Source organism: Bison bison, unplaced genomic scaffold (genome assembly GCF_000754665.1).
Source record: "Bison bison bison isolate TAMUID 2011002044 unplaced genomic scaffold, Bison_UMD1.0 scf7180017864479, whole genome shotgun sequence".
Taxonomy (NCBI): Eukaryota; Metazoa; Chordata; class Mammalia; order Artiodactyla; family Bovidae; genus Bison; species Bison bison.
Window position 1 is genome coordinate 518,957 of NW_011495039.1, and position 18,679 is coordinate 537,635.

An 18,679-nucleotide genomic window follows, 5' to 3' on the forward strand; every position below is an offset into this window, starting at 1 on the left:
GGAGAATCCCGGGGACGGGGGAGCCTGGTGGGCTGCTGTCTATGGGGTCACACAGAGTCGGACACAACTGAAGCAACTTAGCAGCAGTAGCAGCATATATGAAATCATCACATCCTCGAAACAATTTCAGGAAGCTTATAGCATATGGCTTCCCAGGGTGCTCAGTGGTAAAGAATCTGCCTGCAGTGCAGGAGACGCAAATTAGATCCCTAGGTCGGGAAGATTCCCTGGAGAAGGAACTGACAACTCACTCCAGTATTCTTGCCTGGAAAATCCCATGGACAGAGAAGCTTGGCGGGCAACAGTCCATGGGTGTTACAAAAGAGTCATACACGACTTGGAGACTAAACAAACATACATACAGCATATGTACAAATAAAATATAACACAATGTAATGTAAATAACATAACATAAAAGAATATAACATGAAAGGCATTGGGAAAATCAGCATGGGAAAAATAAATGAAATCATAAGAACTCATTCAGAACACTCAATAGTTTTTGAACACTTATGAGAATTTCATCATGCTATAACTGAATTTGATTCTAGTTTTTATATTCAAAGGCTAGTATTGGTTTCATTAAGACCTTTCAGCCTTTTTAGAAGACTCTGGTTTACTCATACTGACATTCCCTGGCCTGGCACAGTACATAAGCATCAACAAATTACAGGATAATTTAATTAACTTACTTCAAGTTCATTCATTAATCACATACCTATCCATTTGTATCTACCTCAAGAAACTCGGATTTCAACCTGTTCTCAAGTAAGAATACGTGTATCAGATGCATCATCCTTAACACCTTTCCTATTAAGGTTGATTTAAGTTTCCCTCCTTTAACATCTTTGCCTTCAGTGATAATCTGATTTATGGATGGGGAAGTGGACAGAAGAATGACACTCGAGCTCTTTCAGACTGCAAAACTGCATGTGCTTTTTATGTGTGTTAAGTAATTTCCTTTGACCACAATGAGTTCATAAAATTGATATCTAGCTACTGATTTTCTTTTTTCCTGAGAAGATAGCACACCAGTCTTCTTTGAGAGTAAGAGAGGAGTTATAAATAAATCCAATCCTTTCTTTAATATACTTGACTGACTTCCTTTCTTCAACTTTAGTGAATACTCCTAATTGGGGTTCCAGGTGAACTCTAGTATTGTTACAGCTTTTAAATGTTTATGTGTCAATTATCCAGGGAGGAAAATTACATTCCCCAGTCACCTCAAAATGTTACTGCTAGTGAGAGTCTGAGTTTAAAAAACCTACTAGTATTGTAATTTCTAAGATCTGTGCCTCAGAGTCACAGAAACCTGTCTTAGAAACCTGGGCTGTGTCTGCCAAAGGTCAACTTTATGACCTCAAGGAAGTTACTTTTTCTCTCTAAGCCTCCATGTCCTCTGCTGTAACATAGTAGAAAATGATTTTGGCTACGTTAGGTCATTTGAAGATTAAAGCAGATCATTAATGTAAAACACTAGCACAGTGTCTGGCCCATAGCAAGGGTGCTATAAATGTATATTAGCTACTATTATTTCTAGAGTCATTAACGGTTTTCACACAGGTTAGGTATAGTAAAAGTTTTTAAATGTCTTTTAAATTTTGAGGTCTTCTCAGGACTGTCCTCGACGAAGGCAATGGCATCCCACTCCAGTACTCTTGCCTGGAAAATCCCATGGACGGAGGAGCCTGGTGGGCTGCAGTCCGTGGGGTCGCTGAGGGTCGGACACAACTGAGCGACTTCACTTTCACTTTTCATTTTCATGCATTGGAGAAGGAAATGGCAACCCACTCCAGTGTTCTCGCCTGGAGAATCCCAGGGACGGGGGAGCCTGGTGGGCTGCCATCTATGGGGTCGCACAGAGTTGGACATGACTGAAGCGACTTAGCAGCAGCAGCAGCAGCAGCAGCAGGACTGTCCTGGTTCTGATCTTTGTGTACACTGAGGACACTGGGTCTTAAGAATTGGTGTTTTGACCTCAGTGAGGTGGCCTGGATCAGATCTGTATTAGAATTATGAAAGTTAAATGTGTGTAATATGTTAAATTCCCAGGATGATACTGCATATGTTAACATTCAAAAGATGTGAGCATGCTGCTGCTTTTATTCTCCCTTTTCCTTCAGAGAATATTATCTGATGCCAGTAAGACAGTCAAGTGGGGACACTGGGACTCAAACACAGGGGAAAGCTTAAGATATGAGGGAAATTATCAGCTCTGTAGTCCTAGAAGCGATCTTTATATTTATCTAGAGAACACAGTTTCTGGACTTAAAAAAAAAATGTATTGGCGTATCCCAACCATCTGTACTGTTCTAGGTTTTTATCGCTTAGGAGTGAATATGATTTGAACTTAATACATTTTTGTTGTTCAGTTGCTAAGCTGTATCTGACTCTTTTGTGACCCCATGGACTCTAGCCCATCGGGCCCTGTGTCCATGGGATTTTCCAGGCAAGAATACTGGAGTGGGTTGCCATTTCCTTCTCCAGAGGATCTTTCCCACCCAGGAATCAAACCCACATCTCCTGCATTGACAGATGGATTCTTTACCACTGAGCCACCAGGGAAGCCTCATTTTTAAAGTTGTCAAATTCAGAACCAGACAGATATCCATCTCTTGATCTTAAACATGGTGCTAAAGTAAATTGCTTGAGAAAATTGGATTCCAAAGATTACATGGGGAGAATTTTGAAGTGTGACCATATTCCATTGAAGTTCAGAGAAGCCCAAATAAAGAATTATGGACTAACTGGCAGCTGTGGGTTGAGCTTTTTGACAGGGCTATTGAAGATTATGACTTTGGAGGAATTAAGGTGCTTGGCAGTGGAAAGAATCAAAACATGTGAAATTCCTTAAAAATGTATTGACTTAATTATGCCTATGTTACACATACTTATTAAAAAAAAAAACCTTTATACTTTAAAAATAGAGATAAGGTCAAGTTACATTAATTTTCCTGTTCTCAAAGTGTTGTTTAGTTCTGGCCTATGATGTTTGTATTCCTTACAAATATTAATATATTGACATGTTGGAAACCTGGAGATTAATGCTGAGAAAGGCTAAGACAACTGAAAAATGTTTTGATAGCCTGATCTTATTGACTGTAACAAATGAATCTGAATCCTACTGGAATATATTGTTATATCATCCTGAACGTATTTGGACAGTGGTGATTCTTTTAAGGTTTAAAAAAAAACAAACTGGAAAGCAGATACAGAGAATTTCTTTTACTTATTAGCAAAATAGTATTTTATACTGAATCATTTCTGCAGAAAAATTGTTCTGTTGAAGATGAACAATTTATACATAAATTTATGGTTCAGTTCAGTCACTCAGTCGTGTCCGACTCTTTGCGACCCCATGAATCGAAGCACGCCAGGCCTCCCTGTCCATCACCAACTCCTGGAGTTCACTCAAACTCATGTCCATTGAGTCGGTGATGCCATCCAACCATCTCATCCTCTGTCGTCCTCTTCTCCTCCTGCCCCCAATCCCTCCCAGCATCAAGCTCTTTTCCAATGAGTCAACTCTTTGCATGAGGTGGCCAAAGTATTGGAGTTTTAGATTTAGCATCAGTCCTTCCAATGAACACCCAGGATTGATCTCCTTCAGAATGGACTGGTTGGATCTCCTTGCAGTCCAAGGGACTCTCAAGAGTCTTCTCCAACACCACAGTTCAAAAGCATCAATTCTTCAGCACTCAGCTTTCTTCACAGTCCAACTCTCACATCCATACATGACCACAGGAAAAACCATAGCCTTGACTAGACGGACCTTTCTTGGCAAAGTAATGTCTCTGCTTTTGAATATGCTCTCTAGGTTGGTCATAACTTTCCTTCCAAGGAGTAAGCGTCTTTTAATTCCATGGCTGCAATCACCATCTGCAGTGATTTTGGAGCCCAAAAAAATAAAGTCTGACTCCGTTTACCCTGTTTCCCCATCTATTTCCCATGAAGTGATGGGACCGGGTGCCATGATCTTCGTTTTCTGAATGGTGAGCTTTAAGCCATCTTTTTCACTCTCCACTTTCACTTTCATCAAGAGGCTTTTGAGTTCCTCTTCACTTTCTGCCATAAGGGTGGTGTCATCTGCATATCTGAGGTTATTGATATTTCTCCTGGCAATCTTAATTCCAGCTTGTGCTTCTTCCAGCCCAGCATTTCTCATGATGTACTCTGCGTAGAAGTTAAATAAGCAGGGTGACAATATATAGCCTTGATGTACTCCTTTTCCTATTTGGAACCAGACTGTTGTTCCATGTCCAGTTCTAACTGTTGCTTCCTGACCTGCATATAGGTTTCTCAAGAGGCAGGTCAAGTGGTCTGGTATTCCCATCTCTTTCAGAATTTTCCACAGTTTATTGTGATGCACACAGTATAATTCAAAGATAGTTTCTGAGTTTTTTCTTATCAGACATTCTGCCTTAATCCTGTTTCTCAGTTGACAAATGAGATACTGTCATTTGCTCTTTTAGGAAAGGAGTGTACTCAGGATGAAAGCACAGCAGCTGCCATCTTTACTGTTCAGATGGATGACTATTTGGGTGGCAAACCTGTGCAGAACAGAGAACTTCAAGGCTATGAGTCTACGGACTTTGTTGGCTACTTTAGAGGAGGTCTGAAATACAAGGTAAGCAGCTCCCTCAAATTGTTTTATGACCCCTTTTCTCTTCCTATGCATCCATACCTCATGTCTTGATAGAATAAAAGTTCATTGAGGGCAGGTGTTTTTTTTTTCAATTGGAGGATAATTGCTCTACAATATTGTGTTGGCTTCTGCCATACAACAATGTGAATCAGCCGTAAGTATACACATGTCCTCTCCCTCTTGAACCTCCCCTCCGCGCCCCCGCCACCTCGTCCTACCCCTCTAGGTTGTCACAGAGCTCCGGGTTGAGCTCCCTGTGCCTGTACAGCAGCTTCCCACTGGCGGGCTGTTTTACACATGGTAGTTAGTATATGTCAGTGCTGCTTAAACCTAGTGAAGTAATTCAGAAAGAGGGCAGGGTATTTCGTTTTCATTTTAATCTATTTTGTTCACTGATATAGCCCCAGGACTCTCTAGAGACATAATAGGTGCTTGATAAATGTTTGTGGAATATATGGTATAATGTGTGACATATTCTGACTTAATCTCATTTGGAAGGGTAATTTTTAATGAAGTTAAGTAAATATAGGCAACGTGGGCATTAATAATGTTTATTTTTTGCTATTCTAAAGAATCGCTGAATTTGCTACAAATACATGACTCAGGAATTTCAGTTCTGGAACGTATGAATTCAGTATTTATAGCAAGTATAACTTCAGTTAATACATAGAACTGTACATACATTTCCCAAATAGCTTAGTTTGATCTTAGAAATGTTACAAGTGAAACCACTGAATTGAACATATGCGTGGTTCAGCCTCACAAACTCCTACATAAACACTGGCATACACACACACACACACACACACACACACTCACACTCACAGAGTTTATGTGTTTGGCCTGAAATTCATTATCAAATGACTTTACTTTGGAAATAAACAAGTAAAATATCAGATAATTAACTATCTCTATACCTTTAAGGCAACTTTCAGTAAAGGATAGCTTTTTCTGGAATTCTCTCAGTGACCCTTGCAGATTGTCCGTCTTTCATTATTCCCCATGCCCCGGAGAATGTTCAGTTAAAGTGTGAGGAATACCTTCCCTACAAACACCCCAGAAACAATCTTTTTAAAATCAAAAGTGCTTCAGCAGGTATTCTGTGAGACCCTGCCACTCCGCCCCTCCAGTATATTAGCCCTGTGGAGACCTAAAACCTCAGAAGTAAACTACTAAACTAGAATTCTGACTCTAATCTAGAGACTATTAAATATGAAACTATTGCCCTTTATTTAATTCACATGAGTTATTTTATGTCAAATGATCCTGAAGTCCCCTGTATATCAATGAATCCAAGATTTAGAATAAGCTGGAGCTTGTATTACTAAATGCATGTACTGTACCATCATCCTGATTATGAACCCATTTCTGTCACATGTGGCTTGTTTGCCACAGGGAAACAGGTTTTCTGTGCTCAATTTCCTCAAATGTGCAACAGGATAACAACAGCTTTCTTGTGTAGGTGTCATAAGGATTAGATTAAATGATAAAAATGTGTATGTTATAGTGCATATGCAATCATTTGAGACTCATGCTATTATTAATTCTTCTGGTATTAGTGGGTCTTTTGAAATCAAATTTCTGGAAATATATTTAAAAGTGGACATGATAAAAGTAATTTTACAGTTATTGAATAATTGTCTTCTAATTGTCAACATTAAAACCACCACAGATCAGCATTTTTTAGAAAGAGGATATTTGCACATAGAGGTCAAATTTATCAGCAAAAAAATCAGTTTACTATCTTATCATTAGTGACATTAACCAGATGGTAACATGTGTAGTTGTAGCTAGACTTGATAGGAGATGTGGAAACAGAGATCATTTTACCACCCAGAACTTTAGCAAAGATTATTATGTTATACTTAATTTCATGCTTTTAGGGATATACTAAGCACTTCACATGTGTCATCTCATTTAAGTGAAAAAAGCAGCCCTGTAGTCAGTTTCTATCATTATCATCCTATTAAGATAAGTAAATGGAAGCTTAGAGAGCCTAATTTGTGAAGGTCTCACTTTTCACTTTCATGCATTGGAGAAGGAAACGGCAACCCACTCCAGTATTCTTACCTGGAGAATCCCAGGGACAGAGGAGCCTAGTGGGCTGCCGTCTATGGGGTCGCAGAGTTGGACACGACTAAAGTGACTTAGCAGCAGCAGCAGCAGCGTAGGTACTATATGACTGAATTGGGTGACCGACTCCAGTGCCTAAGCTAGTAACCATGATATTATGATGCTTTCAATATAAGTAAATGGTTCAAACGTCTGGATGAATTTTTATTTAAGAATACTCTTTGAAAAGGATATTGTGTCTATTTGAAATGAGTAAAATTTGGCAAAGTCTACCATTACCAAGTCAGCAATGGTCACATTTAGTTGCCATATGCAGTATAAAGATGTAGCTAGGAAACGGTGAGACCATCTTCCCATGTCCCATGTCATTTAATTGACTTGTGGTTTTTTTTCTCTGTGAGGTTTTATAGGGAGATGGGGTGGAGTTATAGAGGATGACTTACTTACTTACTATTGCTTCCTTTCGGAGCAGACAATGGCACCCCACTCCAGTACTCTTGCCTGGAAAATCCCATGGACAGAGGAGCCTGGTAGGCTGCAGTCCATGGGGTCGCTGAGGGTCGGACACGACCGAGCGACTTCACTTTCACTTTCCACTTTCATGCATTGGAGAAGGAAATGGCAACCCACTCCAGTGTTCTTGCCTGGAGAATGCCAGGGACGGGGGAGCCTGGTGGGCTGCCGTCTATGGGGTTGCACAGAGTCGGACACGACTGAAGCGACTCAGCAGCAGCGGCAGCATTGCTTCCTTTATTATATCTCTGGCTAAGCCCCTGTCCCAGCTTGAACAAGACCCAGCCCCAACTGTGGTTGTAAGTAGCAACAATTAGACATCTGTCAGCCAGTAAAACTGTATTTATGGTGCCCTTGGTTTAGAAGATCATCCACCTTGCTTTCATTCTATAAAGTAGGTAGAAGGAGACTGGGAGTTTCTAGGGTTCATTCAAGCAATGCTCACAGAAGAATTACTTTCTGATATGGATATATATGAAACTTTAGTTTTTTGTTCATTTTTGGCATCAAATATTAGAGACAAAATTAATTTTTAAAACTACCATTAAATGTTCACATACTATATATATATCACTCTGATAGTTCACCATATGAAATTATCCTAATATTATATATTTATTTTCAGCCTAATTCAACTCTATATTTTATGACTTTTTTTTTCAGAACACAGTGTTCTTACACTATTTTTTGTTATCAGATCACAGTATAATTCTTATTTTAAAAAATTAAAATGGCAAAACATAATATGTAGATGATAAACTTTATTTTTATTTTATACTACTTTGTGCTGTCAAGAAATATGGCAATCCTTTTAAAATTATGAACTGGGAAATTATTATGTATTTGTAAAAGCTTGTGGTTATAGTTATCCTGAAGTCAACATTTAAGCCCGTACTAATAAAACCTTTATATTCATGAGGGCCTTTTGGAAAAGCGGAGAAGTCTGAAAGTCATTGGAAATTTAAAGAATGTGCTATTAATTATATATGAAGCTTGACCTCTTTCTTTGGATTTATTGTATATGTTGATGTAATAAACTTGAAATCTGGATTATTTAATAGACTTCATTTTTTAAAGATTTTGTTTTGATGTGAACCATTTATTTTTAAAGGCTTTATTGAATTTGTTACAATATTGTTTCTGTTTTATGTTTTTGGTTATTTGGCCCCGAGGATCTGGGATCTTAGCTCTCCAACCTAGGATTGAACTCGCACCCCTGCATTGGAAGGCAGAGTCTTAACCACTGGACTCCGGGGAAGTCCCAATTTATACAGCTAATTTTCTTTCCATATTATCATGGGAGGATTTTGATCAATAAATAACAGATTTATTTCCACTGCACCTTTATTTTATACATTACCTCATAGTTAATTAGGGAAGTAAATAAATATTATTATCCCTAACATTTTAATTCAGGAAAAGAATGAAAAGCTTGAAAAAGCTGAAAGCTAATTTCAAATGATGCAAGAAGATGTGCTTGATACAGTTCATCTTTATTTGTCCCCATTTCTTAGTTCAGTGTGGTTGGACTTTGATTTTCTTTCTGTTTTGGTGGGGATATGCAACCAATTTAGACTGTAAATACTTAGGCCTGGCATGTTTTGTAAACTCTTTTTACCTAAATAAATAGATAAATAAGACATGTGATGATTATTTAATGCAAAATCAAGGACTAAGATTAGAAGCAGCCCATACCTGGCAAGCACTCAGGTCCCTCCTCTGTCTTGAGGCTGTGACCATGGGAATTTCACGCTGCCTGGTTCCCGGGCCCTCCTTCGTGTATGCTTGTGACCTCTAACTCTCTAACCTCCTGTCACCTTTTCCTCTGAAATCCTTATCTGCCTTCTCATTCAGTGCTTTGAGAATCATTAGTTCCCCAAAGGAAAAGAATAACAACTCTTTTCTGTTTATGTAGCAGGTTTTATATACTGAGGGTTTTCTGTAAATATTTGCGGTATTAACAGGAATGGTTAAAATAGGAAGGACAAAGAGCCCACAACAAAACAATTACCTATTGATTTGCCTGTTGGAAATTCTCTTCTGCATATTTAATTTTTCACACGCACTTGGCTGTTTTCTCTTGGCCTAGCAAGCAGTTTGGTACCAACACCAGCGGTTTTCTAAGCTGCCGTGTCAAAGCCTCAGCTGTTTTGTTTTGTTTTCTTTCTCTCACTGATCAGGCTGGCGGTGTGGCGTCTGGACTCAATCATGTGCTTACAAATGACTTGACCGCTCAGAGGCTCCTGCATGTGAAAGGTCGGAGAGTCGTCAGGGCCACGGAAGTTCCCCTAAGCTGGGACAGTTTCAACAAGGGTGACTGCTTCATCATTGACCTTGGCACTGTAAGTGTTATGCTTACCTGGAGATGTCTAGAGGAAGGTAAATTGTCTTCAGATCAAATCAGATGTATGTGTTGTGGAATATACTCACTTTTTCTACACACTAGAAAGTGGTCATGGCTACGTGACATGCAGTCATATCATATGACTAGTTGGCAAGTATTTAAATGACACATAAAACTTCAGAAGTTTTTATTTCTTTTGATAAACTTAATTAGAATGGAGTAATGATTTAGTTCTTCCTACCATAGAACAGAAATTGAATAATTCTTAATATAGTTCCCCTTCTTCTTGAACAGAGCTTCCTCTAATTATTTTTGTCCTGAAATATGTGTGGGAAAACATTGCATGAGGGGGAAATTGATTCCCCCAGGAAGCAAAGATTCTAGAATTTAACATGGACATAGGATGAGTGTAAATAGCCTGCCTGAAGAGTGTAGGGAAAGTATTTCAACAAATACTAATATATCCCATATAGCCACACACATAATACTATTTCGTACTTGTTAATTCTCTCAGAATTGTTAGAAGAAAAGGCACAAGTACACATGTCTAGTATTATCTTCGTGGGATGGGCAATATCTGACTTAAGTCTTTAAAACTTTGTAAGGTTTCAAAAGTAGAAGGGAAAAAAAAAAGTAGAAATAAAGGGTATTTCCTGCTACTGGAAACCATGTGCAGTGGCAGGGGTGCCCTTTTCTTCTCCAGGACATCTTCCCAAACCAAGGATCAAACCCGTGTCTCCTGCATTGCAGGTGGATTCTCTACTGCTGAGCCACCAGGGAACAGTGATTCCTACCTAAGTATTTTGTTTTACTGCCTCTCCTTAGGCAGTATGTTGGGGAAGAGCATCAGTCAGAGGCCAAAAGAGTTTATTTCATGTATATAGAAAGACGTGATACCAAGGAATTTAAAAATGGAACTACACAAAGCTCAGTGTGAGCAGTATTAAGCTGGCAGGAGCACAGAAATTGAATATGCTAAGGTTATAAATGGTTTGGAAAATGACCCAAATTGTAAACTTCATTGGGTTCTCTAAGTTAGGGTCACCTCTACTTTTATTACTACTAGTGTATAATCTTGGAGAAGGCAATGGCACCCCACTCCAGTACTCTTGCCTGGAGAATCCCATGGACGAAGGAGCCTGGTAGGCTGCAGTCCATGGGGTCGTGAAGAGTCGGACACAACTGAACGACTTCACTTTCCCTTTTCACTTTCATGCATTGGAGAAGGAAATGGCAACCCACTCCAGTGTTCTTGCCTGGAGAATCCCAGGGACGGGGGAACCTGGTGGGCTGCCATCTCTGGGGTCGCACAGAGTCGGACACGACTGAAGCGACTAGCAGCAGCAGCAGCAGCAGTGTATAATCTGACTGTCTTAGATTATACAAGCTGTGTGCATAGTTGAGATTATGCTACTAATGCCCAAAGTACAATTCCCAGTGTTACATTTAGACATCTACATGCAAAATGGCAGTATTCTTGCCCTGTATTTCACAGTGAATTTCATGGAAATGTCCTTTTCAACTTTAGATGCTGTCCTATTGCCCTAACCAGACTGAAGTCCTAACCTTCATGCTGCTGCTAAGTCGTTTCAGTCATGTCCGGCTCTGTGCGACCCCATAGATGGCAGCCCACCAGGCTCCCCCGTCCCTGGGATTCTCCAGGCAAGAACACTGGAGTGGGTTGCCATTTCCTTCTCCAATGCATGAAAGTGAAAAGTGAAAGTGAAGTCACTCAGTCGTGTCCGACCCTCAGCGACCCCGTGGACTGCAGCCTTCCAGGCTCCTCCATCCATGGGATTCTCCAGGCAACAGTACTGGAGTGGGGTGCCATTGCCTTCTCCACCTAACCTTAATATCTAGGCAGAAAACAGATGCTATTCTCTCTCTGCACTCACCAGCAAACAAAACCATGGCATATAAATAGATGATCAGGTGTATTAAGCTGTGCAGTTCCAAAGACAGTCACAGCACTTGGAATCTCTCACAGCTAATGTACAATAATTAATTTTCTGTCTTAACTACTTATATTTTATAGCTCTCTATCCCCTTATAATTTACAAAGTATTTTTATATATAAGGTGATATGGTTCATGGAAAAAGCGGGCCTCAATTTTCATCAAGTTGAATATAATCTCAGGTTCTCATCTACAAATTTGGGTATTTGATTAGATGTGCTCTGGGGTCTGTAAATACTTCCCATTGATACTGTAATTCATCATTGCCATTACTTGAAAATATTTCCTTCCTAAAAAAAATATTTTATATATAATGTATTTGTTTTACAAGTGCAATAATCTCTTTGTCATGAATAGTGTCCAGTTGAACTTTTCAACTCTCTACTCTTTTATGTTGAGCAAGTCATTAACCTCTTCCAGCCTTAACTTCCTTGTTTTTGTTTTTCATCTTGACTGTGGTTTCTAGTGACATACTGATCTCAGCTGATGGTGATTCAGTCCCGTCTGACACACAATCATATCTGGAAATGACAGTTACCATTCCAGTTTCCAGAGAAAACCACCTTAGAATATGTGAGAAAGTCACTTGCATTAAAGCAGGTTGAGCGGCGATCTGGAACGAGACCTGAATTTTTCTATTCATAGTTTACATCCTACCGAGTGTGAAATGGCTCTATAACAGAGTATCTTGCAACAGTTTCAGAATCTGCTTAACTCAGAATAGATTATGTCTAATCTGGCTTAGAATCTACTGAAATTAGTATTAGTAATGAAATTATTTGGCTTCCCTGGTGATTTAATGGTAAAGAGTTTGCCTGCAGTGTAGGAGACACGGAGATGCAGGTTTAATCCCTGGATTCAGAAGATCCCCTGGAGGAGAAAATAGCAACCTACTCCAGTAGTCTTGCCCAGAAAATCCCATGGACAGAGGAGCCCAGTGGGCTATAGTCCATGGGGTTGCAAAAGAGTTGAACACGACTGAGCAATTAAACAACAATGAAATTACTTATTATTTTATTGAATAAGTATTGAATTTCCATAATGGGCTGCATAGTTCAGTGCTGTGCTAGACTGATTATAGCTCTGGTAACATGCTGTCTTTCCATAGGTAATACCTGTCATAGGAATATTCCCCACAAATCCAGGCTCATGTCATAGGGAAGAGTCTCTATAAAAAGGTTCAAGGACATTGACCTATTTAATAGTCAATTTTCTTTATTTTATGTAGTTAATATTTCCAATGACTTTCAAGTTATCTCTTGCTCTCGTGGCTGATTAGAGACATTTGGGATAATTTTCTTGCATCAATACTTGAAGCTGATTCCCTCTTATGTTGTGGAACTTTCCCACCACTCCCAGAGATATCCTAGTAGGATTCAAGCTCTGAATTCCTAAGTATTTTAGAACAAACACTCACATGACCTGTGTTTATATTACTAACCTTTAACCAGTTGGTATGTCGCCAAAAGTTTCTAAAAGGTGATAAGATCTTGCAGTTACCTTGGGCACTTTAGTTTTGGGGTGTGTCATAGTCAACCAATAAGAATGAAATGAAAATCTCTGTCATAATATTTTAATAGCAGTTATTGAGTTAATTATTTTGTGACCACTTTCTGCTTTAGTTGTTAGTTCATGTGTTTCATGACCCAGGTATGAAAGAAGATAGGTTGCACATCTAAAGCTGTCATTAAGCTAAAGCCACATGGCCAACACTAAGATTATAGGTATAACCTAAATCCTGTGTCTTGATTGTTTTGGGGGGAAGTGAGCTTTTTTTTGGATAAACAATCACTAGTATTAAGGTGATGTGGCATATACCTTAGTAACATTTGGTGTGATAGGATTTTAGACTACAGTAAATATTCCCTAGGGGCTTATCTGGTGGCTCAGAAACAAAGAACCTGTCTGCCAGTGCGGGGATGAGGGTTTGATCCCTGGGTCAGGAGGATCCCCTGGAGAAGGGAATGGCAACCTGCTCCAAGATTTCTTGCTTGGGAAATCCCATGGACAGAAAAGGCTGGCAGGCTATAGTCCATAGGGTCGCAAAAGAGTTGGACATGATTGAGTGACTGAACAACAATGACAAAATATTCCCTAGACATGACAGCATAATCTTTCCAACCTAAAGCATGAAATTGTAAAATTATTTATTTAATCACTTTGGAAGTTAAGAAAATTATCATTTTAGAGGATGATTTGGATAAGTTGTCTTATATTTAGTGTATTTTCAGTAAATAATATGAGACATGGGTAGATTTCAGCAATTTGGAATTTACTGAATTATTGGAAAAATGCTTTTGAAATATATGTTCTAATGTTGCTGAATTTATGAATCATTACTCTCCCACTATTTTTAAAGATATGAGGAATTTGTAGAAATTAATAACATCACAGCTTAATATTGCAACAGAACATCTATAACCCGGGAATATGAGTGATAATGAAAAAAAGCCCATATTCTCAAAGTTTGGGATCTGAAGTTAACTCTTTTAGAAGTGTATATCAGAGCCAGTCACTAGTGGAGAATTAGGTTTCAGAGAAATAGGAATCTGTGCTGAATGTTTTTTTTTCTTGTTGGTTATCCATTTTATTTATTTTTAAAAATGTATTTATTTTAAATTGAAGGATAATTGCTGTGGTGGGTTTTTAATCATGATGTTCTGCATGTTCCGTTCCCGTGTTAACTTATTTGGTCAGTTATGCAATATTGCCCTACTGCCTTGCTATTTATAATCTATCCTGCCCTCTCCCATAGTCAGTCATCTGCTTCAAGAAAGCAGCCTGCACTTCCTCATTGACCAGACGTGGCCTTCAACCCACGTCTTCTGACTTTCACTCCCACCGTTTCTTTGAAACTGTACTTCCTGTGAGCATCAATGCCTTCTGCTACATCCATGCCTTCTGCTAAATCCATGCCTTCTGCTAAATCCAGTGAACTCAGTTCACACTGTGTTGTTGTCATTAAAGCACATCAGATTATCCCACCCACCCCCACCCATCCCAGAGGAAGTATTGGAATATTAATGGCCTGGGATGGGGAGAGGGTTGAGAATGAAAGTGTGAGTCTGGTTTGCAGTCTTCAGCCTCCCTCCTCCCTAACCTTCCCAGAGGCATTGACATTTCACTGAATCTTAACTGCTGGGCTTTGACCTCTATCCTAAGGCATTTGCTGGAAAGTATCCTCACTTTGGTCTTTTGAGATGCCCACATCTCCACGGCACGGCCCTTCCTGGTCTGTCAGCCACAACGGTACCCACCCTTAGGCGTTCTGCTTAGTTTTTCCTGTGCCACGTAAAAGTTTCGGGGACAGCGTGTCCAAGTTGTTGCCAATACCTGTTAGTCCAACTGCCTGGACACTGTCCAGAGTTGTTTCTGCTCTCATGCTCAGCATCACGGATAAATGTATGACAGAGATTACCAAGCTCTTCTCAAAGATTCATTGCACCCTGGTCATGTTTCCTAGTTTGCTTGTAATGACCTACTCTTTTTGGACCAAACTAGTCTTACACTATTTCACACTGCTGTCCTCTCGGTGGTTCCTGCAGTGCACTCTAGTCCCTAAGGCCAAGACCGTGGTTCTTGATATACAGATCTGACTTTCTAGACCACATCCTCACTCCTCCCCTGCAAAACCCTTAACTCTGGCAAAATCAAGTTTCTTTTAAATTAAAGTTTTGTTGGCTTTCAGACTTTTGTCTCTACTATGACTTAAGGAGGCTAACTTTAAAACTGAAAACTGAGCAGAATCGTTTGTTCTGGATACATTTTTCCTTACTCCAAAGTACTCCACTAGATCTACTGGGGACAACAAGAAGAGAAATGGGCAAGATCAACCTAATTTTAAATCTGTAGAATTTACTCTGCAGCAAAAGTACGGACGGATGGCATTTAGTGTGTTCTTAGCATGTGTTGGGTGTTTGGAGTATAAAGATGAAAACCAGATAGCCTTTGACCTCAAGGTGCTGTGAAGTGGTGAGAGACACAAACACATACACAAATCAGAGTCTGATCAGGTAGAATGTTAGAAGCGCTGGAACAGAGCTACGCACATGCTGTAACTGGAGAATCGATGAGGGCACTAACACAGATGGCTCGCAAGGTATTAGGAATTATATTTTAATTCTCAATCATGGTTTCACACTGGAATCATTTAGAAGAGGTTTTAAGAGTACTGATACCTGTGATTGGATTCCTGGAATTCTGATTTTAAGGTTTTGGAATGGGCCTTTGGTATAGGTTCTTCTTTTTTTTTAACTTTTAACTTGTCACATGGAATTTTAGTTCCTTGACCAGTGATGAAACCCATGTTTCTGCATTGGAAGTGGGGAGTCTTAACCACTGGACTGCCAAGGAAGTCCTGATGTAGATTCTTTTTAAGCCCCACTCCCAGGTTATTGAACATTCCCATTTCAATATGGGAGATGCCCAAAGGTGCTGGGAAGCTCACAGTCATACGTCTAAAGAACAAATAAGTCAGTTAAAAATAGTTGAGTCACCTACTTATGTGGCTGGTGGAAATTATTTTAATAAGATGTGACTATAAGACTTCCTTGCTTTGCTAGGTACTTTGAGTAGGACACAATCTCGCCTTCTCTTCTTATGAAAAGTTTGCTCCAAAAGCTGTCACTTGGTCCCAATAAATGACATTACTGCTGCAGCCGTGCTAGAGTTGTCCAAGTCATGTCCCCCTTTCTCCGTCCTCCAGTACCCATCCAAAGGCATGGTTGACCCTCCCTGTAAACTTTAGTCTTATAAATATCCCTCTATTCTTCTCTGCTTCTCCATCAGCACTGCTCTGTCCTACCTCACATGCAATTCCTCCTTTCTGGTCGCCCAGCATTCTGTGACCATCCACACCCTCTGCACCCATCTTCTATCCTTCAGTCAGAGATGCTTTTAAAAACACATATGCATGTCATTGAAGGATATTGAGGTAGCTTGACTTTAAACAACAACAAAATAGAATATAAATGAATATTTGTTTATCCAAAAACTAAAAATCATGTTTTAAAGTTAAAAAAAAATGGAGATTCTTGGAAATATTGTGCAAGTTAATATCTTTTTTAAAGCAATGCTTAAAGACCCTTCAGCCTAGAGGGGCATCTAAATGAACTTCTGTATTTGGTTAACTAGATCTAAGGAAAACTAGGGCTTCCCTAGTAGCTCAGTGGTAAATAACCTGCATGCAATGCAGGAGAGATGGGTTTGATCCTTGGGTAGGAAAGATCCCCTGGAGATGGAAATGGCAACTTACTCCAGTATTTTTGCCTGGGAAAATTCCATGGACAGAGGAGCCTAGCGGGCTACAGTCCATGGGGTCACAAAGGAGCCAGACACGACTTAGTGACTAAATAACAACAAAGGGAAAACTAGGCACTGGAAACATAAAACCGATAGAAGCAAGGAGAATAAGAGGTCTGCTCCTCCTACCCCCAGCTTTTATAAACTTTTAGATATGTTTAGAATAAATAGCTTGGAAAAAGGAGCAAGTCCATGCTGAGTTCTTTGCCCATGAGTCACCATCACTGGAGGGTTCCTTTAAACTCAGCTTCTGAAATCTTGCCTCCCTTCAAGGGCATCATTAACCATTGTTTTATTTCTGTTCTTATTTCCTGGCCCCGAATGAGGTTTGGCTACACTTCGATGTGTGACTTGTTAGCTCCGACCATGCAGTTTAGAATAAATTTTAGAAACCTCTGGTCTGCCTGCGGTGTGGTTGTTTCTATAAATACCACTCACTTACTTTTATTTCTTGTTACTGGTGGTCCAAACTAATCACCAGTAACAGAGTGTTTTTGCTCCCTTATTTCTTCCTTTTCCAACTATCCAGAATAATTTTACTTTCCTTAAATAGTTTGTACATTAAGAGTTAATTGTGGCTTCACAAGCTTCTACTTGAGGGTGTTCATGAGCAGTACATACATCAGCAAATTTCTGCCAAAATTTAAGTGGACTTCAGTCTGAATTGAATGGATAATTCCATATTTACAAGGAGTTTTTATGTCCTTTCCCCGCAAAAATGTAAAGTTTTCTGTTGAGTTATTAAAGTCTTTAGGATCTTAGAAGGTAAAATAGTTGCCTCTGAAACTGTATTTGCTTTATAATTTTTAGTGTCCAGTACACAAATCAGATTTACAAAAAGTTTATCTAACTCCCATTCATGTATTATAATCAAAACAATTTAAATTATAGTGAAAACTTTTTCTGTTTTAAGAATACACATCAACCTATCACATCAGTTATATTTTTTAGCTCTGTGCAGAATTTCTTATTTTTTAGCCCTTGCCCTTTAAAAAAAGGTTAAGTTGAATTATAGGGGAGTTTTTTCAAGGATGGGGCCAATTGAGTACAAGGTTTCTTCATTTGCAGAGTGGTAAAGTAGTCTTAACCAACTGCCTCTGAATAGGGTGCGTGTTGGGCTAGTGCAGCTTATTAATAGTACTGCACACATGCATTTATTTCATCACTGTAGCACTCTGTTAAAATGAGACGTCTTAAACACATCACCCACATGTGGTAAAATATGAACTGCTCAAATTGAATGAATTGCTCAAATTCTGTTTAAAATTTGAAGTATGTTTTAATGTCCATAACTGAACAAACTATGTTTGTATTAAAAACATAGTATTGAATGAAAAGTGTTTTTTATTAACTTAAAAATTTTTTAATTTTATATTTTAATTAACTTTTTAAACAGTTCTGGCTTTTAGCAATTTAAAGTCCCCATTTTATTGCATTTCTTGTCTAAGTTAATCACTGAAAATTAAATCTAATAAATCAGCTATGTTACTTCTAGAACTATCACAAAATAAGGTGAAAATAATAAAAGAGTAAGCATAATACACAACATCCATTTTCATGCTCAATAAGAAATTTTTTGGCAATGTTTTCTTTGATGATTTAGTCTTCTTTGAGTTAAAAGGAAAACTTTACTTTTAAAAGTTTTATCATTTTTATGAGTTTTTCCTAGATGTATTTTTGCTATGTTAAAGGTTGAAAGTTGTCTCTAAGCAATGGTGAGGAATATTTTCTAAAACTAAATTTATCTGTGAATTGATACTGCACATAAAAAAACTCTCAAAATAATATCATAAAAAATATTTTGGGGTCCAAGGAATATTATAAAATTCTATGTTAAATAATATTTAT

The 18,679-nt window shown here is 38.8% G+C and overlaps 1 protein-coding gene across 1 annotated transcript in view; it reads left to right on the forward strand.

Annotated features, from left to right (window-relative positions):
• The window catches only part of SCIN (scinderin), a 78,101-nt gene that overhangs the window by 5,454 nt on the left and 53,968 nt on the right, over positions 1–18,679 (forward strand). The window contains exons 2-3 of the mRNA XM_010862139.1: positions 4,473–4,627; positions 9,412–9,573. Of these exons, the coding sequence (XP_010860441.1) occupies positions 4,526–4,627; positions 9,412–9,573 (264 nt within the window). The 5' untranslated portion in view covers positions 4,473–4,525. The remainder of the gene's footprint in view (positions 1–4,472; positions 4,628–9,411; positions 9,574–18,679) is intronic.